Below are 23,748 nucleotides of genomic sequence, written 5' to 3'. Positions count from 1 at the left end.
GTTAACGGTAGAACTATCACAAGTCACACAAGTTTACGAAACCAAAAGTAAAAGTAAATGTGTTTTTTTTATTTTAAGGTTGGGAGATATAAAGCACAAATATGCGCGTAAAAAAAAACTTTTAAAACACGACACTCGGGTTGAATTCGAGAAAAATGGCGCGGCCGACCTCTTTGTTTTCCACAGGAGTTAATCGACACCATATGGGATGTCACTTCCCTAGAACACAGTTTTTCCACCCCCTGGCTCGGATACAGACTTCCTGAAATCCTCCGTGCATATATAGCGGCTTCATTCCGACTGTGCTGCACAGAACCGACAGGAACAGCCCCGACCGTCGCCTCCTACTCCAGCCGGGAAGACTCAGGTAAAGTTCATTTGCCACGACTGCTCCTTAAATGTGAACAGCAGGGCAGCCCTTTTAATTAAAGGAGCGGGTCTCTCTTTTTTTAGGAAGTGTGACTGTATTTTAAGTGTTTATTAACAAGGTTTCCAAGTGGTAAGTCTCACCGAAACCGAAAGGTCGGATGTTTAACCGGGTATTTGGCTTGTTTTTGCGAAGGGTAACACGCGAATCAAGTGTGAGTGAGTGATTTTCTGGACGATTTTTTTTACGGCTCTTAAACAAATAAAAAAACACCAGACAGATCCATTACTCCTGAAAGATGCGCTACATGTTGTTTGGGAAGAAGCCGAGAGGTTTACGGCTGTTACAGTACGATATTAACCCCTAGAGCGATTATTTTACTTTTAGGCAGGACCGACCGTCTCACTCGACCATGAAATGCATTTTCTGCAAATCACACAGAAGAAATTGGACCCGTCTTTAAAGAGTCGTGCACTGCACTGTACAGTTCGAAACGACAAGAGTTTTAGCGGCGGTTGAGCGTGAGTGGTTCTTATGAAGTCGGGCATGAAAGACCACAAGTAACTCGGTCTTACTCCGCTGTTGCGGGTCAACATCTGGAATATTAGAGCTGGCTGCTGTGTAAAATCGAATTACAGCGTTAGAAATGACGACAGAGCAAAACCCCGCAGATATCAACCTGTGACCGCAGGCGCCGGTACGCGGTAGAAATATGATTTCCAGCTGTAAACTATTCAAAACCAGTTTATCATAAACACTGGAATAAACGTTTCATTATTTAAAAAAAGAAACACAAGGAAACTTGCGATTCCTCTGACGCAATTCCTTGAAATGAGCTGTTAGTTCCAAGATTTAGTTTTACACCTTTGGAAACAAACGAACCTACGGCCGAAGGAAAAGCTCATTCCAGTATCGGCACTGTTTTAAATCTGCACTGCTGTCTATGCAAATTCATAGAAAAAACAAACAAAATACCCAGTCATTATATTTATGTATAAGGAATCCCGTCACTGCTTTGTGCAAGACAGACGGCTGCAGCGAGTTGTGAGAATACATCCTCGCAACGACAAGGACAAGGCGAGATGTGGAAAAAAAGATCTGATAGCGCCGAAGTCCAGATTTTTTATATACAAACGCTGAGAAAATGCAGTTGTGTGCTTAGCTACTGCGGTTTCAAATAACTTTTTTTTTTGCGTTGCACTACGACGTCACTGTCCTGTATAATCGCACACATTCTCGTCTCTTTGTTGTTTTTTTTTTCAGTTCCTAGTGTATTTTTTTGGGGTGAGTTCCTTACTTCAGTTCATCCTAACCAACCTCAGCGCTTTGCTTACTCAACATTCAGGAAGCGAATTCTAATGAGTGGTGTTTCGGTGTAAAACGCAATGCAATGTCATGAAAACCTCTTCGAATGTACAGTGTAACAGTAAACGAATTTCTATCTCGTGTATCAGAGAGGTAATAGAACGAAAACTTCTGCAAATGACGGCGAGCGCTTTGTCGTTATCGAAGAACGGACAGAATAATTGACTGACCTGTCCGCAGCGCCTTTGACCTATTGTGTCACATACAGTACAGTAACTGAACTCCCAGCACGTCCCAGCGAAAAGCTGAGAGACAATGATGAGCAGACATCATTCCAGTGTTCAAATTCCTCAGAGCTCCCGGACCAAGTCAATGCACCGGACTTCTGTAAAATCAATAGTGAAAAATGGAACCAGATTAGACAAGTGGCAACTTCATCAAAGCACATTCAGACAAAGAAGAGAAGGCAGTTCCTTGCGCTAAGGGTGGTGGGTGTCTGGAACAAGCTGCCCAGCCACGTGGACAAACCTTGACTGCGAGGAGAAAAGCCACCTGATGTTACTAATAGGCAGGAGAGCTAAGTGGGTCGAACAGTCACCATGCATTTATAACCTTTGCCCCTGTTTAAATGAGGGAAGGTTGCTGGAGAACCGACACGCTACACATGGCTGACAAGTAACCCCGCCTCCTGATTCCCTCCTTCTCCCAGAATGCTGCTGTGCGGAGGAGTCCTGCTGCTGATGGCCAGCGCCCTGGCCTACCCCTCCCAGCAGGAGTGGCTGGACTCCGAGTGGGAGAGCTGGAAGATGACCTACAGGAGGCAGTACAACGGCCTGGTGAGTCCCCTGACTCCGTGTGGGTGGGCACCGCTCCTCGGCTCCCCCCCATGCGATTCGATCTGATCTCGGTCTCTTCAGATCAGCTGTAGCTTCAGACTGGCGGGTAGGGGATAATGAAGCTTAAATTGGAGTACGGTAGCACCTCGTTCTCGGGTTTTAAGGTCGGAATGATCCGAAGTGGAAATGCCACCTGGATCGGGGCTCCCCCAGACCTGGTTGTGTTTAATAAGCACAGGCACCTGGAACAGGTCAGCCCATCTTCGGACCTCAGCGTCCGGAATCCAGTAGGTTCTCCTATGTCAAGGTCCAAACAGCTCTTGGCTGGAGAGAAGTGTTGCACTGATCCAGTGTAGGTCTCCCTGAGGACCACAGCAGCCAAGGACTGAGGGCTTTGTGAATGCTTGGGGAGAAACGTTTGGCTTAACTGGCTCGGTTCGTGGGTGGCCCCCTGGGGCTGGAACCCATTTCGGATGGCATGAACCAGGGGACAGACGGAGACAGGGTGGAGGAGGGAGGGCTGGGACAGGGCTGCTGATCAAGCCCTCCAGTCGGAAACCTGCTGCCGACAGGATGGAGACTTTCCTAGCTGTGCGTGGGGGGCCGGACGCGCATTGCAGGGCTCAGCAGTCAGGTGTGCGCTAGGAGAGTGGGACAGATGCAACCATTGCTTTAAAACCTTTTCAGAATTGCTTGATTTCCCAATTTCCCTTTGTTATGGCCGAAGGGTGACAGTCTTTGACGTTGCAACGCCTAGAATGAATTTTGCAATGGGATGGTATTTGCGTCTACAGGGTCTCGAACAGACATGGTCAGTCATCATTAATGAGCCCCAGCTTTGCTCTGGATTGGCCCTGATGGGTAACAGGCCATTTCCCAGCATTGCAGGGGTCTTAAATGGTCTTGAAGCAGAGTGGGAAAACTTGCAGGACCTTTTCAAATCACAACCTGCTCCACTGAGACTCTGTTTCAAGCTTGTCTGCTTGACAAAGAGGAAGTACAGAGCTCAGAATAATCCAAGAATAGGAGGGAAAGCCCCATAACTATCTTTATCTCTCCCAATCATATTTCATCTGTAGGGTCAGAGGCAAACACATTTACCAGAAATAACAGGGATGAAGGGAGATGTTTCCCTCAAAAGTAAAAAAAGAACTGATCACTGCAAATTCTCACCACTGACTCATTAGAGCCGCACAGACTCATCCTATGTGGCTGGAAATCAAAATGAACTCTTCTGAATTCAGAATCTGACTACCAGGGGAATCTTAGCAGTACTCCAGTGACATCTGAAAGTCACAGTGGCACCTCATGAAATTTACGGTATCTGTCTCCTTTAAAACAACTAAACAGAAGCTGCTGGTTACTTACTGTAAATGTGGCCAAGACTGATCTCAGTTCCACGTACGCTGTCATCAAAGAGGGAAGTGTTTTTAAAATGGCATCGTGCATTTCCTCTTTCAGTCGAAGTGTTTTGGGGGGCTGCAGGTCTGGCTCAGCCACTGGGAAGAGGATGTGCTTCTGCTGGTTCAAACCAAAGGCAGGTTATTCAGTAAAGCAGGTTTTGCGTTTCCCTGCATTTCTTTGAGGGGATAATAATTAACAATTGCATTTATATAGCGCCTTTCAACTCAAGGGATCCCAAAGTGTTTTACTTGTAGGAAGGGACGAATATCATCCACTGCTGAAGTACAGTGCCCACCTGGGTGGCACACAGCAGCCCATCTGCAGACGCACTGCAGCAGACAAGGTGGAGAAGTCAGAACATGCTTCACCAGCTGAATTATGAGAGAAATAGAGGTAGACTGGGTAGCACAGTGGCACAGTGGTTAGCTTTGCTGCCTCATAGCACCGGGGCCCTGGGATTAATCCCGGGGTGCTGTCTGTGTGGAGTTTGTATGTTCTCCCTGTGTTTGTGTGGGTTTTCTCCCACAGTACAAAGACATGTCAGTAGATTAATTGACTTCTGTGAAAATTGTGTGTGTGTCTGTGTGGGCCCTGCGATGGACTCTCATCCCATCCAGGGCGTACCCTGCCTTTCACCCGTTGCTTTCTGGGATAGGCTCCTGCTCGCCCGCGACACTGAACTGAAAGAAGAGGGTAGAAAACGGATGGATGGATTTAGGTAGCCCAGATCGTGAAAATCCAAAACAAAATTGAGCTTTCATCAAAACTGACTCCTCAAGTTACAGTTACAGTGTGATCCAGACCAGACTGGACCAGTAATCTCTGGACTGTAGGGTTACAGTGTGACCCGGCCCAGACTGGACCAGTGATCTCTGGACTGGAGGGTTACAGTGTGACCTGGCCCAGACTGGACCAGTGATCTCTGGACTGTAGGGTTACAGTATGGCCTGACCCAGATTAGATGGGTGAGCTCTGGACTGTAGGGTTACAGTGTGACCCAGACTGGACCAGTGATCTCTGGACTGTAGGGTTACAGTGTGACCCAGACCAGACTGGACCAGTAATCTCTGGACTGTAGGGTTACAGTATGGCCTGACCCAGATTAGATGGGTGAGCTCTGGACTGTAGGGTTACAGTGTGACCCGGCCCAGGCTGGACTAGTGATCTCTGAACTGTAGGGTTACAGTGTGACCCAGACCAGACTGGACCAGTAATCTCTGGAGTGTAGGGTTACAGTATGGCCTGACCCAGATTAGATGGGTGAGCTCTGGACTGTAGGGTTAAAGTGTGACCCGGCCCAGACTGGACCAGTGATCTCTGGACTGTAGAACTCAATCTACACTAAAGATTAGCGCCTATTCAGGATGAGTCAGTCAAGAGCCTGTATCATTCAACTATACATAACAATAAACTGTCCCACTTCAGTGTGAGAAATAGAAATTTGGTGATGCCCATGCATTTGGATGCAAGCTTTTGCAATAGTCTGATTACACAGAAGTATATATCCCACTAATACTGAGATAATTTGAGAATTGACTAGCTTTCCCCAGGATACTTAAAGAGATCATTTCTCATCTTACCTGTTTTTTACCTGTTCTAACAACTATTAATTAACCAATAAAACTACAGTGCCAGTGCGCGACTCTTTCTTCATCCATAAAAAGACATTTTCATGCACTGATCAATGTTGCAGCCCCATGGCTGACAGATCCATTCAACCTCTTGCACAAAGCCCGTGAAAGCTAAGTGTCGACACCTGCCCTTTGATTTTGCAGGGCGAGGAGACGATCCGCCGCTCCATCTGGGACAAGAACATGCTGCTGATCGAAGCCCACAACAGGGAGTATGAGCTGGGCATCCATTCCTACGAGCTGGGCATGAACCACCTCGGAGACATGGTACACTAGATTCCGGATCGGTGATCCCCTCCCCCTTAGACTTTAGGCCCTATTTTGAAAAGTCCAAAAAGTGCTGCAATGCAAGAGAACTATACAATAGAAGACTAGCAGTAATAGCAATGCAAACGTGAATATATTGTCAAGGGCGGCGCAGTGGCGCAATGGTCAATATTGCTGCCCTGCAGCGCTGGGGACCTGGATTCAATTCCTGACCTGGGGTGCTATTTGTGTGGAGTTTGCATGTTCTCCCCGCGTTTGCCTGGGTTTCCTCTAGGTTTTCTGGTTTCCTCCCACAGTCCAAAGACACGCTGGTGGGCTAACTGGCTTCTGGCAAATCTGGCCGTGGTGTGAGTGTATGTCTGCCCTGTGATGGACTGGCATCCCATCCAGGGTGTATCCTGCCTGGCTCCTATTGCTTGGTGGGATAGGCTCAAGGCTCCCCCCTGAGAAGAGATTAGAAGAGATTAGAAAATGGATGGGTGATTATATATATTCTCAGTGATTTTAAGGAAGATCTGCTTTTGTCACTCGATTTCCCTCCCTGAGCCGAGGCCACAGGTCTTGTGACGAAGCACAGCGAGGGGTGTGAAAATCAGGGGCAGGATGACGTGTCTGCTGGGTTCACCGAATTGCAGCACGCGCACATCATAAGGCCTCGCACGGATGAGGGAGTGTTTCACAGATCCGGGAGAAGAAAGAAAAAGAATCGCACAGATCTTCCAGGCTTTGAAAGCCAGGGAGAATCTGTTGGTCACGGCCAACGCATCCTCAGCAAAGACGAGGATGATGCTCAGCAAGTACAGCAAACCCTAACACGGCATGATGAAAAGACAGGTCTGCCCAGTTCAGCTCACATGGAGGCCTTAGCTGAGGCCTGCAGACACATTCCTGTGAAACTTCAAATCTCACCAATATCGCATCAGCTCTCTCCATGTGAGCAGAGCTCTGTGTTCTTGCATCTACAGCTCAGTACCGTATCAGTATCTGCCACCATAGTGATGAAGACTAAAGCCTTGCGATGATGCACTTAATTGAGCTCCCACCTTTCCAGATCAATGCAGTCAGAGATCTAGTGGTTCGGCATCGATTATCCCACCCCAGGGGTTCCCGATCCTGGTCTGGGTGCCCTCACACTTGTTAGTCTTCATTCCAGCCCCCCTTCATTAGATAATCGAAGCCTTAATTGAACTAAGCAGTTGCTTCATTGTATCCACTCACAATCTTGGGAGTTCATTTCACTTAAATTTCAGGTTAAAGCTCCAATATGTGGAAGAGCTGAGAGCAAACAGCTCAAATTGATCTTATTCCTCTGAAGTCAATGCAGGTTTTGACTCGGCTGGGATGAACCCCAGCAGGTGTGTGGGGGTCACCAGGACTGGGAACCCCAAGTCTAGTCCATCACCCATCCTCTGTGTGCCCCCTTCCTTTCAGACCTCCGAGGAGGTGGCAGAGAAGATGATGGGGCTCCAGGTTCCCATGTTCCGGAATTCCAGCGACACCTACATCCCTGACAACATGCAGAAGCTGCCCAAGGCCATCGACTACCGAAAGCTGGGCTACGTCACCCCGGTCCGGAACCAGGTACAGCCGAGGAAGCCGGGGATCAGAACCGTTTCAGAACGTAGGCTTAACTGGACCAATTCGACAGTTTCTCCTAGCTGAGACATCCTGCAGACACAGCGCCCCCTCCAGGGCGGGCGTTATGCTGCCATGGGGTAGGTCCTACCAGAGGTGAAAGACTTAGAAAGTTAATAGGGTGCCAACTCACAAGGAAAATGAGCATCATTATACGTAAACACTCTCTACATTTTTTTTTCTGATCTCACTGTTATTATAACAGCCTTGTTTAAGGTCGCAGTGATCAGTGATATTGTTATTATTGGGGCAGCATTATTAGCATTGCTGCCTCGCCCTGGGTTCAATTCCAGACCTCGACTGCTGTCTGTGTGGAGTTTGCACGTTCTTCCCGAGTTCGCCTGGGTTTCCCCCAGATGCTCTGATTTCCTCTCACAGTTCAAAGACTGTGCTGGTGGGTTAATTGGCTTCTGTGAAAAATCGGCCCTGGCGTGAGTGGGTCTGTGTCTGCCCTACGGTGGACTGGTGTCCTGCCCAGGGTGTACCCTCCCTGGTGCCTGCTGCTTGCCAACACAGGGGGGCTCCCCCGTGACCCTTAATTGGAAATAGAGGTCAGAAAATGTCTGTCTGCTGTTTATGACAGAAAAGCACTGAACCGTGTAGCCTGCTGAGAAGGCTTGACCGCGAGCAGCCAAGCGCAGCAGAACAGAACTCCCCCGCCCTCTAGTGGCGATCCAGGGAACTGATAAGAGCAGCGCCCTCCTTGAGCACAACTTTAAAAAGACGGAAGTGGAAAAACAGGAAGGTTCAAGCCATTCAGACCTTTGCGTGATCCCAGCAAGCCAGTGGGGAGCTATGGGTGAGTGCATGACTCTCACCCGCTCTCCCTGTGTCCTGCAGGGCTCCTGCGGCTCCTGCTGGGCGTTCAGCTCGGCCGGGGCGCTGGAGGGCCAGCTCAAGAAGACCACCGGCCAGCTGCTCAGCCTCAGCCCGCAGAACCTGGTGGACTGCGTGAAGGAAAACGACGGCTGCGGCGGGGGCTACATGACCAACGCCTTCAAGTACGTCATGACCAACCGCGGCATCGACTCCGAGGAGTCCTACCCTTACGTAGGAGAGGTGAGCCCCGCCCACCGGCCGGAAGACCGAGACCGCCGAAAATGCACGACGCACTTCCGGTTAAAGCCCACCCAGCAACGGTGGCTGTCAAAAAAAAAGGGAGCAGAATCAGAGGGAGTGAAAATAATTGTCACAGTAAAAACATACAGTACTGAAAGGGAATTGCCCAGAGAAACCCCTCAACAATCTTGAAAAGCACCAAGTCAATCTCAAATGGTCTCTCCTCTGAAGTCATTTGTGGGACCTGGGGCCACATGAATCTAAAGAGAAGAGCGTTTAAGATTGAGAACAGGAGATGTCTTTACACAAAGGGTTGTGGGAGCATGGGACAAGCAGCCCCACTCAAGCGATTGAAGCAGGTGTTCTCTGATGATTCAAGGAATGGCTCGATGTGACCGCTTGATGGTTTTGTTTGCATTTATAAAGCACATTTCATCTCAAAGAGCCTTGCACTGAGGTGAGACACCGCTGATGTGGTGACCCAGGTGGCACAGGGCTGCCATTCGTCTCCAGGTGGCGCAGGTGGCAGGGGCCAACCCGGATGGAGGGGAGTCACTGGGTGGCAGTTGCCAGCTTTAAATATGACTTCGCCACCCCAGCTGGGTCTCTGTAGATCTTTCCCAGCATGCTCAGGGAGAGCTGCGTCTCAGCTCCGCTGCGCCCCCGGTGTCCAGCAGGGGTCACCAGCAGGACCCCCTTCAGCAGTCCGTCCCATTTCAGAGGGCAAATAATGTCATTTAAAAATCCCCCCCTCCCTCCGCCATAGCTGTCCCTGCCACCCCTCTGCCACCCCAGATATAAAATCCAGACTTTGCTACTGGCAGGTGAAGCACAGCAGCCATTCTGCTGCAGCAGCCCCACTACAACCACAGCTCAGGAAGAACAAGAAATTGCTTCAATTGCTTTGGGTATGTTAGGGAGGTCAGGTTGTCCATAAGTCAGGACACTCCTATTCTTACAATGACCAAGTAGTGGGGACCGCAGGATGTAGTCTTATCTGCAGGACAGTACCTCTGCTAGGTCAGTATCCCAGGTCACCATACAGGTATCATGGTCATTCTGGCTCAGAGGCAAGAGCGCCACCTACTGGCCCAGCAACACCATTTACGGCAGCTGGTTTTCCCTGGACCTCTCCCACCTCAGTGCTGGCTAGGCCTGGCCGTGCTGAGCTCCCGAGAGCTGTCGGGGCCCGGGTACGAGGTGGCAGCGCCCCCCTCTGGCTCGCTCACCTGCCGTCCGTGCGGGAATAACCCCCGGATCTCCACTCCCCCGGCAGGACCAGCAGTGTGCCTACAACAAGACGGGCCGGGCCACCGGCTGCAAGGGCTACAAGGTGATCCCCGAGGGCAACGAAAAGGCGCTGCAGGCCGCCGTGGCCAAGATGGGCCCAGTGTCCGTGGGCATCGACGCCACCCTCTACAGCTTCCAGTTCTACAAGAGGGGTGAGTCCGCGAGGCCGCTGGGCGCGGCTGGGGGAGGCCACCTGTGCCCACGAGCGGCGGCTGTCAGTCCCGCTACATGGCCAGCCAGCCAGTGCAACCCCTGGAATAAAAGCCTGCCTGATTTACTCTAAGTCTAAATTTAAGTCTGTCTTAGTCTAAGTTTAAATCTAAGTCTTAGTCTTAAGACTTAGTCTTTGTTCTAGTCTTAGTCTCTTCCTTGGGCTTAGGACTGGACTGGTCGTATTCAGAGCCAGCAGGGACTGTGAGGGGGCAGCACAGAGACGTAGCGCAGGACGTCGGCTCTGGAAAATAATAAAATACCTAAAAGATGCTTTAATTCTCGGAAAAAGGGAAGATGTGGGAATGTGCTGCCATCTCCAAGACAGGGCGGGACCTGATCGGCTCTGCTCTGTGTGTGTGTGTGTGTTTATTTTTATTCCCAGGAGTGTACTACGACCGCAACTGCAACAAGGACGACATCAACCACGCCGTCCTGGCGGTGGGCTACGGCGCCACGCCCAAGGGCAAGAAGTACTGGATCATCAAGAACAGGTGGGCCAGCCGACCCGCTCAGAGACCCACACGGGCTCTTTTCAAACCCGGGGCAAAGGAGTTCCAGCCCGGGCAGAGAGCAAGGTTTATAGGCATAGAAAATACTCAGAACACCAAACCCCCAACCCTCGTGCCGCCCGCCAGCGCGAGGCCCCCCGGCTTTCACTCCCTCCTCTCTTTCTTTCTGCCGCAGCTGGGGTGAGGACTGGGGCCACAAGGGCTACATCCTGATGGCGCGGAACCGGAACAACTTCTGCGGCATCGCCAGCCTCGCCAGCGTCCCCGTCATGTAACCGGAGAGAGCGAGCGAGCTGGGGGGGGGAGCCGCCGGCGCTCTGACTGACAACACCGCAGCCCCGCTCCCCCACACGCCTCTACGAGCCGGAAATAGAGCCTCGGCGCCTCTTCCACCATAACCTGCACCCCCTTTTTTCTATAAATCCGTGGTTTCCTACTTCCTCCTCAGAGCCCGCCCCCGTCCCCCGTTTCCGAGCCGTAATTCTTAAAGCGCACCACTCCGGTTTTAACAGAATGCTAATCCCTCCCCTGTCAGCGCCCACTTCGGACAGCCTGCAAACCACGATTTCTCCCCCAGCACCGGCACTTGGCCGGTGACCGTGCAGGCGCGTCCATGGCAACCAATGTTTGTACCTCTCCCTCCTTCAGCGTGTTGCACTCGTACTGTACGAATGATGGATTTCGCATCACGGTTGGCGGTGGGGTTTTAATACAACGCTGAATTGGGGAGGTTTTTATTGTTGTTTTCCAATATTGGAACGCAGGACCGGAGTCCAGCACATCCTCCTTAAGCCCCCACCCGATGATGGAGAAGAACCCAGTGCAAAGTTTACACAGCCTTTTCCTTTGGGAATATAGTGGGAGCTGGGTGCTGGAAAAACAATAAGAGGAGAACAGACTCCCAGGTGTTTCCATGCAAGAACATGTCCGGGTGTTTGTCTCTTTCTTCCCCAAGTAGCTCATAAAATCAGGGAATAGCCCTGCAGCTGAAACTGCACATCTCCAGCCACACAGCTCTGTTTGAAACGGTGGAGGCTCCTGTGTTCCAGTTTTCAAACCCCACTGGTTCAGCATCACAGATCAGGAGGGTGGAGAAGCAGGGTGTGTGAGTTTGAAATGTTGCCCTGTTTACTCAGCCATGTATTGAAACAGCAACGTACTGTTAACCATTTGGCGTTGAAATAAAATAACTAATAATCATTTTTTTTGTGTGCCACCTGTTATTCTAACTGAGAATACATATGCCCACTGGCTGAAAGTTACAACCACAACCCCAGTCATAAAAACAAACTCTCTCAGTTGAAAGGCAGTGTGTGACCAGAACACCCCCCCCCCCGAGATTGTACTCCTGGATCATGAAGTTTATTCCCCACTCAGTCCTGCTTAAAATCACAGGAAACACGGGAGAAGAAATATGAGACTGACCTGCAAATATTTCAGATCCTTGTGGACTGTAGCATAGCACATCTTCCTAGAGATGCCACAAGAGAGGATTGACAAGCTCCCCAGTGGGGGGTTCCTAATATATTGGCCATAGAGTGGGTATGTAGATCTAGAAATGAGCATACTGAGAGATAGAAATCCATTGCACCTACTGTATACACAATATACTTCTGATGTGTCCTTTATGCACGGAATTTCAGCAATCATCCACCAGGGGTCCCAGAAGCCCAACAGACCTTAAAAACTGCTCAGGGCATCCCCATAAAAAAAGGCAAAACGTTTCGGTCCCCCGCGTGTAAAAAGAACATCCTTACGAGACGGACCTCCTGTAACAGCCTTGGCCCCGGATGTGCGAATGTGCCGTTTGGCGTTTCATATTTAATTCCTCAATTTCACATAATAATTTTGTTTTCGTTTCATCTTTAAATCACAAGAGTTCTTATTGAGTCACACGCAATTCTTCCAAAACCTCATCTGACAGTATTTTAAGCTTTGAGTCTTGTACCTGTTATTCAGAGACACATGTCCTGGACACAGATCATGCCTCGGGCCTGCAGCTACACTGGCCTCCACACATAGTCCCCTCCTGTCAGAGGGGAAAAAACTAGACAGTGCCAAACATACACACACAGGCTCCCACCCACATCACAGCTATCGGTTTTGATCAAATGTGGCCGGTAATTTCTAACACGTGAGTGGCAAATCTCATGATCATGTGAGAGGAGAACAGCAGCATGACGCATTGCTGTCTAGAATGCAGTTAAGGTTACTGACTGCTCATACCCACCATGCCATCTGCAGAAGTCATTTCAGAGTCGCCAATAAGTCCTGCACTGCTATTGTTTGCCTTGCCATTGTCCCCAGCTCTTTCCTCATATTTCCGCCTCTACTTTCTCATCATTATCATCAACAATCAGAAGAGTCGTAATAACGGGGAACTAGACCGGTTGCCGAAGCTTGGCTTCTTCCCGAAGCTGAGCGGTGAACTGTGACACCTGCTGCTGCCATTACTGTGCATTGGCCGAGACAGATGCCATCTCTAGCTCCCGATTTAAAAACGCCTATGAATTTCATAGGAGTGATTCCTATGAGGAGATTACTCCTTGGCAAAGCTGGGCTCCGGTGCACAGAAGAAAAAAAGCAGTGGAAGAATGAGGAAAGAGAGATCACGTTTTATCAGTGTCTCCTTTTCTGTAGTTTCCCAGCAGCTGTTAAGTAGGAAGTTCTCCGTTTATGCAAACGCATGGGAAAAACCAGCCGGGCAGCACCACTCTGACTCTCTGTCCTTCGCTCACCAGAGGGCCAGCTGTGCCCCAGAGCTTCGCAGGCTGAAGCGACACACACATGACACAGAAAGGAAGGAGAAAAAGAGAAGAAAAACAGTTTGATACAGGAAGCAACACTTCCCCTTACCAGCCTCTCGCAGAGAGCTATGAGCTGCGTTCGGGGCTAACTGTCTTTCGGGGTTCTCAGGCAGGCTGTCTACAAAGAGGATCCCACAAGACAGACACACCGAAGGTAAGAGCACTGCTTCTTCAGATGGGCCACTCTTTTGATCTAGATTAGGTCTCCTGTGCTAACCCAGGTTTAGTTATTCTGGTGCTTACAGGAGTTACACAGGGACTGTGAGAACTGAACTCGTGACCGTGAACGCTACACTGCTGGTTACAGAACTGTGATCTCTTTAACAATCTGCGCTTTATTTTGTAGATTCTCATGGGTACGTGGGTTAAAGAAATGTGACGAGACAAAAGATATCTAGTAGATTCGGCAGTTAAACACTATGGTTAAGAAAATTGCCTCTATATTTCTTCTAGGATCATTGATCACTGTATAAAGCTGTTTGTGCTCTCAACAACCTATTTTGTTGGGGGGAAGGGGGGGTGAGATTGCTCAGAAAAGGAGTAACTGGGTGGGAATGGTCATGAAAAAATTAGTGCGGCCGCCTCCCAGCACCGGGGTACTGGGCTCAATTCTGGACTGGCACACCTGTCTGAGTGGAGTTTGCATGTTTGCTCCAGGTGATCCAGTTTCTTCCCGCGTCCCAAAATCCAGTAGTTCTATGAGGTGCAGGGGTGAGGCCCTTTCCCAATTTATTTTCCCAGTCTGTGGGAGCTGTGCTACAACGTCGACCCCAGGACAGTGTACAGAAAAGTGTATATTGAAGCAGAGAAGATGGCGACGTACAGTACCAGCAAACAACACACCCACTGAAACCTGATCGGTAGTTGAAGCACAGTGTTTATTACCAGGAGGTTCCCAGTTCAAGTCCAAGCTATGCCACCCACTCCCTGGACCCTCCTTTCCTCCTTCCTTCAGACAAGACATCAAATCCTTACTCATGTTGTCGGGAACCTTGCAGCACAGTAACGTCTGGATCAAATGTGTCGGCAAATTTGTGAACAAAACGATTAACAGATAAAAAATGTCACACCCAGCATTTCAGAAAAAGGAAGTACAGTAGTTCAGCTTGAGAAAGAAACATGCATACTGCACCAGTTTATCAGAATCGATCTCCATACACGCGTTACTGCTGCAAAGGGCACTGTCGATCTTCTGCAGATTAACCCGCTGGCTGGTATGTTGCACAATAATGTGCCCAAACCATGTTTTAAACAATGTAAAAAAGCCGGATCTTCAACATAAAAATGCACAAAAACCACTTAATGAGTGCTCTCTGCAAAAAAGCGTTTAAAAACATGCTCTCTCTGCTGAGGTTTCATGTGCTGCAACTGAGAAACAAAGTGATTGTGCTGCCAATCCTGTGTGTTTCTGAACGCAGTTCCTATCACACAGACCACTGTAAAATCACACTGAGGGCCTTAATGAACCCAACACCATAGTGGGCTTCCAAATGGACTTGCTAACATACAGCTACTGCAGCAGTTTCACAAGCAGGGCTGTGGTACTAACACCTCCAAAATTAGGATGTCATTAGATATTAGATAAGCGTAAAGCTTAACTCACTTTAGAGCTGGTGCCACCAGATGGATGCAAAAATAGAGTAACTCAGCACATATTTTAACTCCTGTCCTCAATGTAATCACGCTAGGGACAGCAGCTGAAGAACTGGTTCTGGCTTGTTTGGCTTTGATACAGATTTTACTCCATGGTTGCCAGGGCACTTTCTAATGCAAATAAACCTCACAGATAAAACAGAAAGTCCATTCCTACCAATCTTGACAGCTCCCTTCAGAACATTATGAACAAAGTTAGCAGTTTCGAACACCCCGTTGTGTAACGTGATGTCATGCCAGTTACAGATTGAAGACCCACTTTGACCTTTAACCCCTCTCTCCTTCCTTTCCTATTGGTCTACTAGGATGCATTGCCTCCAGATTCTTCTCTTATTGGTCCTCCCAGCCTTCAGCCACGGCTCCCCTAATCCCTTACTGAGCCAGCACTGGGAAATGTGGAAGAAGTTCCACCATAAGGAATACAGCAGCCAGGTAAGGCTTCAGAACAGCATTCTGGGAATTGTAGTGTCTTTGGTTCAGGACAGACAGAGGACAGATAGATGGGCAGGCAGACTGGGCACTGGGCAACTTCATCACGGTCAGGGCAATATAGATATCATGGCCACTTTGCAATTAGTAACTCATTAAGACTTGAAAAGTCCGAAAGCAATGGCTGCAAGGTAGGACACATCCTGGACGAGCTGCTACTCCATCACACGGCACAGACACAGGCAAGATAAGATAAGATCAGATCTTTATTGACCATATACAATTTTCTGTATTAGGAATTTGTCTTTGCGCATACCCCAACTTGCTCTCCATGAGACACACAGACAGGGAGAGAAGCTGGGGGTCAGAGCTCAGGGTCAGCCATTTATATGGTGCCCCTGGAGCAGTTGGTGTTAAGGGCCTTACTCAGGGGCCCAACAGAGTAGGATTCCTCTGCTGGCCGCGGGATGTGAACCGGCAACACGCACGCACCACCAGAGCAAGTTTTCCCAGAAGCCAATTACCCCACCAGCATGCCTTTGAGCTATGGGAGGAAACTGGAGCACCAGGAGAAAATGCACACAAACACAGGGAGAACATACAAACTCCACACAGACAGCACCCCAGGTCCGGAATCGAACCCAGGACCCCAGCACTGTGAGGCAGCAATGCAGACCAACTCACCACTGTTCCACTGCCTTCCTCAGAATTAATTCAATCAAGTAATTAAAGATGACCAATGGGGTAAGAAACAGGGAGGCACTGAAATCTGAAATAGCAGAGTGTTTATCCACGTCCTGGGGACAGTCCCTCAACCTCCTTTTAACACTCGCACAGCACACTTCTGTTTTTAGGGGAAAAATCAGTTGTCACTGATTCAGTGGAATTCCTAAAAATAAACACAAAAGCACTCAGTTCTCTATACGGGTGCATCATAAAGTCACCTGACTTTTACACGCTGCTTGTGCTGTGTTTTATTTCAGTGTTGTTTAACTTTGTTGATAAATAGCAACTAACAATAGCAATTGTTATGTATGGCTACACACAGATTGTGTTGCTGTGTGTTTAAGTTGGTGGCTCTTTACTGTCTTTGTATTGGAGCACACTTGCAAATAACCATTTCATTGCACTTGTGCGTGATGACTTCCACATGTATGTGTGGGAACGATGTAATTCAGTAGGGAAGTTCTGCAAATTATGAGGTTTAGAGTACCTTTTACATGATTTCTGTTCTCCTTCTGAACGCGCACCTGTTTCCTTATTAATATCAATGCAGAAACAGAATTTGACAAAACATCCTTAACATCGCCAAAACTGACGATTTGGGCATGTCCCTTAAAATGTGAACGACTTTTACCTTACTTTTACATAATGGCTTCTTTTAAAAAAAAATTAAAAGTGCCAAAATATGTGTCCGGAGTCTATTTTCACCCGAGACCGATTCGACTCGAGAGGGGGGAACGGGGGATACGGAACAGCCCACAGCAACAGAGCTCCAGCCCGTGGAGGGCTCCCGCGCACAGACACGGGAAACGCCAACGCGCGCGTCTCTCTCTGTCTCCACAGCGGGAGGAGGGCGAGAGGAGGCTGAACTGGGAGGCGAATCTGCGGCTGACGGAGCTGCACAACCTCGAGGCTTCGCTGGGCCTGCACTCCTTCACCATGGGACTCAACCACCTGGCTGACATGGTAACCATTGTGACGCGGCAGGGGTTAGGCGGCCGCCAGCCCCAGCCTGGTTCTCTCGATTACCACCCGATTACAGCCTCGAATCCCCATCTGACTGGACACCTCATTCACTTCACTAGTCCTGTTAAGGCGCGGAGCTCGGAGATGGATTGAAAACCCGGGACCAGTCCTATGTCACGGGACTGGAGTTCCCCACCCCCGCGTGCTGTAAAAAGAAAAGAATTAAAAAAAACGATGCGTCGTATCCTTCTCAATCCCCAGCTCAATACGTGCAGCAAATCATATGAACTAAACTATAACTATAAAATAAATAAGTAATAGGTTTATTCCATGCTGAAAAAAAGAAGAAAGAGAACACAACGTTTCGGCCGTGGAGCCTTCTCCTGAAGAAGGCTCCACGGCCGAAACGTTGTGTTCTCTTTCTTCTTTTTTTCAGCATGGAATAAACCTATTACTTGTTCCTTTGCAGCCTACGCATGCTGACGCAGCTACCCACCTGAACTATAAAATAAATATATACAGTACATAAAATTAACTCTCCAAAACGAATTATTACTAGATGCCTGAAAAACCTCTTGTCCCGGGAGCCTACATGCGCGCACCTGTTGGTTTTCGTTGTGTCTAATTATTTAATTGAAGTCTTAATTGAATAAGTTGCTTAATTGGAACAGTGGCAAGTTAGTTTTTTTTCCCACCGTTTAGAACCCCGAGCATTTTATTTTATTTTTTTATGAAATGTCATACTTAAAAAGGTACTTTTGCAAATATAATCTAATAAAATGGGGGTGGCGATTCTGGCCAGAACCGATCAATCGAATTTAGGTCACAAAAATCGTGAAAGCAACGTTCGATGTGTGACAAGATACTGTATTTCAAATCCGTTGCTCATGTTGAAGAGGGGACTATTTCCGCGAGAAACGCGCGAACCTCGCGCAAGACCCGCGTGCCCCCCCTCCCCCCCGCGTGGAAACTGACGCGTGTCTCTGCGCTCGCCCAGACGCCGGAGGAGGTGGACGCCAGGCTGAACGGGCTCCTGGTGCCCGAGGACCTCGACGCCAACCTGACCGTGGCTCTGCCGCTAGATGGCGCCCTTCCGCCGACGGTCGACTGGCGGAAAAACGGGCTGGTTTCCGACGTTAAAAGCCAGGTATGTTGCGCCCGCTGCCAGCAAGAGCCAGAAAGTGGGAACTCGTTGGCTTACCCTCCTGTTGCGTGTTTTTTTATTTAATATTTTTGACGTTTTGGATTTATAGAAATGACAGCGGGTTTGTTTCCACTGGAAATCATTGCCGATGCACATTTAGGCAGCAGAGACATTTTCACACTGTGCTCCACGCTGTTTTCCGCGTGTGGCTGCCTATTCTTCTAGCACCTGCGGTGTCCAGGTTGATAGGTCAAGAGGCTTCGCTTAAAACAAAGAAAAACGATGCACGCTACAGTAAGCGCACGAATGCGAGACTTTCACAAAACGCCTCCGTGTTTCGGCAAAGGAGCGGAACCTCTGGAGTTTCGGGGTTCCGCGAGACGGTCCGAAATTCCCCCCCCCCCCACCCCACTCTCCGCCGTGTCCCCGCAGGGCTCGTGCGGCTCCTGCTGGGCCTTCAGCTCGGCCGGGGCGCTGGAGGCGCAGATGAAGAAGCGGACGGGCCGCCTGGTGTCACTCAGCCCGCAGAACCTGGTGGACTGCAGCCGGAGCTACGGTAACCACGGCTGCAACGGCGGCTACCTCTCCAAGGCCTTCCAGTACGTCGTCCAGAACGAGGGCCTGGACTCCGACAGCTTCTACCCCTACGAGTTCAAGGTGAGGAGGGGAGGGGGGGGGCGGCCGCTGGAGATGACGAGCGCAGCGCCGCGGTCGCCTTTCACGCAGGACAGCGCGGCGCTGCTTCTCCTTTCCGCGTCGGGTCGCGGCGACAGCGATCTGTGAGGAGTTTCCGATTTTAGCCTGGTGGGGGGGAGTGGGGGTTCAAGCTGGCTTCTGGAAAATGGCCTTTCTTCCCGAACGTGTGTGTGTCTGTGTCTCGCTGCGCTGGGGCCCTGGGTTCAATTCCGGACCTGGGGCGCTGTCTGTGTGGAGTTTGCATGGTCTTTGTCTGGGTGCTCTGGTTTCCTGCCACAGTGAATTGGCTTCTGGGAAAATTCGCCCTGGTGTGAGTGTCTGGCTGCCCGCCTTGCGGCAAACTGGTGTCCCATCCTGGGTGGGTCCTTCCTTGCTCCCGTTCCTTGGGATAGGCTCGGGCTCCCCAGCGACTTCCAAATCAGAGAAAGCCGTCAGAAAATCGATGGATGGGCTTCCTACCGATTTATCCGATTCTGAACCCTAATTTAGAGACAGTTTCCAACCAAACCCCCGTTAGGAAGGGAGAAACGTCCACTTCAGGTGTCTGCTCCAGGCGGTGAAGATTCATTCCATCTTGCTGAGCTCAGCAGGAGGAACTGCAGGCCGAGATCCACGATCACACAGGCTCACGATGAGTCGGAGCTCGTTAACAGGCAGTGGGATAGCTCTGGACTGGCTCTTTCGTCCATCACAGCTGCGTGGGACTTTCCTTTCCAAAGCCATTCACGCACAGGCGGGAGGGAACCCTTAGGAAACCTCGTGTAGTGTGACAGTGGCATGAGGTGGAGGAGCCGGGCCCTGCTTCTCTGAGCCAGTCAGAGCCCCCCAGGCCTGGTGCCGGAGGCCCACGGGCCTGCTGCTTTCACTGAGCTTCCACACTGCTTGATTCGAACATTTGCAACTTGTCGTTCCCCCCCCCCTTTGTCTACTCATGGGGTTTTCCATGCAGTCCCAGAATGGGCAAGGGAAAAGGAAGGTATTAAGGGCCGGAAGTCAGACGTCAGCCAGGGGTCCGAGTGTGAAAGTGAGAGCCGGCCTGGAGGCCAGCGGGCGTGAGGGCAGGGCGCCCCAGGGGCAGTAAACTGGGACCCCCTGATTGAAGGGAATGGTCAGCGGCTCAGCGGGCTCCTGGGGCCTCTGTTAGTTCTATGTTCTCAAGCTTTCTAACTTCACCCCCCCCCCCTCCGCTGCCCCCTACAGGAAGGACAGTGTCGCTACTCGGTTAAAGGCAGGGCCGCCACCTGCGTGGGGTTCCGGCTCCTGCCCTTCGGGAATGAGAACGCTCTGCAGGCGGCCGTCGCCACCATCGGGCCTGTATCTGTGGGCATCAACGCCCAGCTGCCCTCCTTCCATAACTACAGAGGAGGTGAGTGGGAGAGACAGCAGAGACAGCAGAGACAAAGAGACAAAGAGACACAGAGACACAGAGACACAGAGACAGCAGAGACAGCAGAGACGGACAGAGAGAGGGAGACACAGAGACAAGAGAGGGACAGAGACAGGAGAGACACAACGACAGGAGAGACACAGAGACTCGGACATAACGACAGGAGAGACAGAGAGGGAGACACAGAGAGGGACAGAGACAGGAGGGACACAGAGAGACAGAGAGGCAGACTAAGAGAGAGAGAGACACATTGTTCTGCTACAAGACAGATAAGCCTCAAGCTCTTCCAAAGTTTTCTTAACACGTCATCTCTTGGCACAGAAGTCGAGTCGGAGTTTCAAACTCTCCTGGTCCAAGAGCACGCAAGCCCTGTTATGCCGGACTCACCAGTGTCCGAGTTTCACAACACGTGGAAACTTTTTTTTCCTTTGGCCCCGATACCAAACCAGCCTGTGCTGATTGTGTCATGTTGCATTTCACTGAAACTGCGCGGTAGCTGTTGCTGTAGTTCGCGGCTGTGCATTCCGACGAGTTCAGCGTGAAACACAGATCCATCCGACTTGATCTCGCACACGCCAGGGGGTAACTTTTTTTCTCTGGGGATGGAGGGCTTGTGCACTTATGCGTACTGTACGGAATATTGCTTTCTTGGAACGTGCCATTGTTAAGCGCTTTGAGACTAAACATTGGCTTGGCGTACATGGTTGAATGAAAATGCCGTTTCTGTTGTTTTTGTTCGTCCGTGGAGCAGGTGTGTATTACGACCCCCAGTGTAACAGCCGGAAGGTGAACCACGCTGTGCTCGTGGTGGGGTACGGCACCGACCAGGGGCAGGACTACTGGCTCGTGAAGAACAGGTGAGCCCCCGTGACGTCACAATGCTGACGCCCTAAACCCCGACCCGACACTACAGTCCGTTTCCAGACGCTTCGTCATCTCTTAAAACAGGGGGTTCCCAGTCCTGGCCGTGGTGCTCCCCACGCCTGCTAGTCTTCATTCCAGCCCCCCTTCATCAGATAACCGAGACCCTAATTGATCTAAGAAAGCTGACTTCATCGATCTGACGAAGCCTACCACAGCTGGGCGGAAGTACTAATCCACGTATTGGACTTCCTTTAAAGCAGCAATTTTCTTAGATTTAACCTAACAGTGCACCTAAAAATGTACACCGCCCCCCTCCAAAAAAAAACACACCATAGTTTCTCTTTACTAAAAAACTTTCAAAGCTTGGATGTATATCTCGTCTTCGGACGACAAATCCCTGTAAAATTTAAAAGAATATCCCCGTTACGCAACATCGTTGCGTGCCGATAATATTCATACGCGTTCCCTGTCCAGTCTGTGATCGAACACGGGTCCGCAGTCGCTCCTGTCGGGTTTCCAGCGAAAAACACCTCGTGGTCGCACAGTGTCCCGACTGCCTGCGAGTCGCATATTTCAGTGAAAGCTCTTCTTTTGCCTTGCAGCTGGGGACCCTACTGGGGCGAGAAGGGTTACGTCCGCATGGCCCGGAACCGGCAGAATCATTGCGGAATCGCTTCGTTTCCGGTGTTCCCCACGGCGTGACTCCTGACGTAATATCGTCTCCGCACACTGTGTGTGGTTAACGTCGAACTCGGCCTCACCCTGGTTTCTGCACTTAAAACAGCTCTGGAATTAATTATTGCTTCTATCTTTGTGTTCTCTGTCACTATGATCACAATTCTGACTGTACCATCGCCGCGAGGAGAGAATGGGTGAAACAGACAATCTGTTCTTGTTTGTCTACCAGTTACCCCTAAATACCCCCTACAGAGCCCACAGGCACTTGCGGGTCTGTGATTTCCGTACAGCGCGGTTCTGCGCGAAACCTGCTCGTGTTGGTGTGCAGTGTAGCTCCCCAAAGGGGACACACGGGGGCGCCCTAATGTCACTGATCGGCCAGTCAGCCAGCCAGCTGTGCACCGAGAGCTTGCAAGCTGAGCGGGAACAAACCTAAAAACAGTTTGTGAACATTTGGGTAACTGTCTCAGTTTGGATTTTCAGCACAATCTAAACGGGGGCGGCCAGCCCCCGGTACTCCGAATCCATTCCCCTGCAAACTTTCGTCCGGCGAAGCCTTAATTACCGGCTAACCCTTAATCACCGAAGTGCGCTTCAGCTCCCGGGTTAGTTACATGAAAATACAGTTGCAGCGGTTTGTGTTCTGGAAGATTGTGGGTTCGAATCCGCGGTGACACCCTGCTGTTGTAACCAGGAGTACGATACTGGATCCGGGATGTTTTAGTAAAACACGCAGGAAGGAGAGACACAGAGATGGACGCACATGTCAGTTGCGTAGGATATCAGCGCCAGTCTGATACGCCCGTAAGAAGCGGCAGGAAGGAATGTATACTTGCTTATTCTTGATCTAAATTTCTTCAGTTCTGGTCCTGAGTCCCCCACACACCTGCTGGGGTCTGTTACGGCTCAGCTCTCAGTCACACAACTGGGCCTTTTACCCGGCAACGGGTTTCATCTGAACAGTTTCTGACCGTTTTCATCTCCTAAACGTGCGGGACTTCGCCTTTTAACTACCGAAGTACCGTGAAATCACGGGCTTTTGAGCGGAATTAAAACTTGCACATGTCGCAACCAAACCACCTATTATTTAAATTAAGTAAAGAAAACCCGGAGGCGTGTCGGGTGGGCCTCCCGGAGCAGGAGTGGGAACCGCTGAGACAGCGTGTGCCGGTCTCGAGTGGAGGCGCCCGCATAACTGGGCGTCAGCCCACCGCACTGTCAGAAAGCCCACCAGACACCGCTGGCCAGGGACTGACCTCACCCCGATCAAAAGCTCTTCATCGCCCACGTGGCCGTGTTTTGTACCTGCAGATTTCCACTGATGTGAAATACCTCCGGCAAGACCGGACGGACGGACGGATGTAGCACGCTGTAAGGGTTAGGGTTTAAATCTCCGTGATTAAACGCTGCGGGGTTCAGCGCAATGCGTTCACTCAGTCCCAACGGTGGTTCTAATATCCCGGTTTTATTGTCCCAGTCCTGCTTCTGGGCTACCCCCGTGTCTCCTGGTTTTCCCTTCCTACCTAACAGTGTTAGGAGGTAAACAGTTTTGTAAATGTTAAACCCGTTTCAGTTCTCAAAGAAACAAAACAGCTCGAAACCCGTGGAGAGGGCCGGGGCCCCCTTTCCTCTCGCTCGCCTGTTTTCACTGATGTTTTTGAATTCACCCACGTCGCCCTGGCAGCGCGGAGAGCGCTCATTACGGGGGTAACTGGGGGTGGGTCAACCCCACTTCCGTGTGAACTTGTGTTTTTTTTTGCCATTGTTCTTCGATAAAACAATAAAAACACCCTCTGAAAAACTCGCAGGTCTTGTGTTGTTCATTTAACCCGTTCATAAGAGCATCTGGCTCAAGCGGTGGGCTACGTCATCTGCAGTAGCTACA

At 50.2% G+C, this 23,748-nt stretch overlaps 2 protein-coding genes across 3 annotated transcripts; both read left to right on the top strand.

Annotated features, from left to right (window-relative positions):
• Positions 1-255: 255 nt before the first annotated feature.
• On the top strand, positions 256-11,716 carry LOC148815282 (cathepsin K-like). Its single transcript, XM_088905166.1, has 8 exons — positions 256-367; positions 2,382-2,508; positions 5,688-5,810; positions 7,242-7,391; positions 8,286-8,504; positions 9,781-9,946; positions 10,390-10,498; positions 10,692-11,716. Exons 2-8 carry the CDS (start codon positions 2,383-2,385, stop codon positions 10,789-10,791), a joined length of 993 nt encoding a protein of 330 aa, XP_088761292.1. The 5' UTR covers positions 256-367; position 2,382; the 3' UTR covers positions 10,792-11,716.
• Positions 11,717-13,172: 1,456 nt separating this feature from the next.
• Positions 13,173-23,664, top strand: LOC148815281 (cathepsin S-like). 2 transcript variants are annotated; one of them, XM_088905164.1, is made up of 8 exons: positions 13,173-13,477; positions 15,282-15,408; positions 16,972-17,094; positions 18,092-18,241; positions 18,671-18,895; positions 20,135-20,300; positions 21,073-21,178; positions 21,788-23,664. In XM_088905164.1, the coding sequence occupies exons 2-8, from the start codon at positions 15,283-15,285 to the stop codon at positions 21,885-21,887; spliced, it is 996 nt and encodes a 331-aa protein (XP_088761290.1). In that variant the 5' UTR covers positions 13,173-13,477; position 15,282; the 3' UTR covers positions 21,888-23,664. The 2 variants fall into 2 exon arrangements, with proteins under 2 accessions (XP_088761290.1, XP_088761291.1); XM_088905165.1 differs by lacking the exon at positions 18,092-18,241.
• The last annotated feature ends 84 nt before the right edge of the window (positions 23,665-23,748 follow it).

The sequence above is a fragment of the Atractosteus spatula genome, chromosome 25, assembly GCF_055471065.1.
Source record: "Atractosteus spatula isolate fAtrSpa1 chromosome 25, fAtrSpa1.hap1, whole genome shotgun sequence".
Taxonomy (NCBI): Eukaryota; Metazoa; Chordata; class Actinopteri; order Semionotiformes; family Lepisosteidae; genus Atractosteus; species Atractosteus spatula.
The sequence above is the reverse complement of the archived record's forward strand: the minus strand, read 5'-3'. Positions and strand labels throughout refer to the sequence as shown.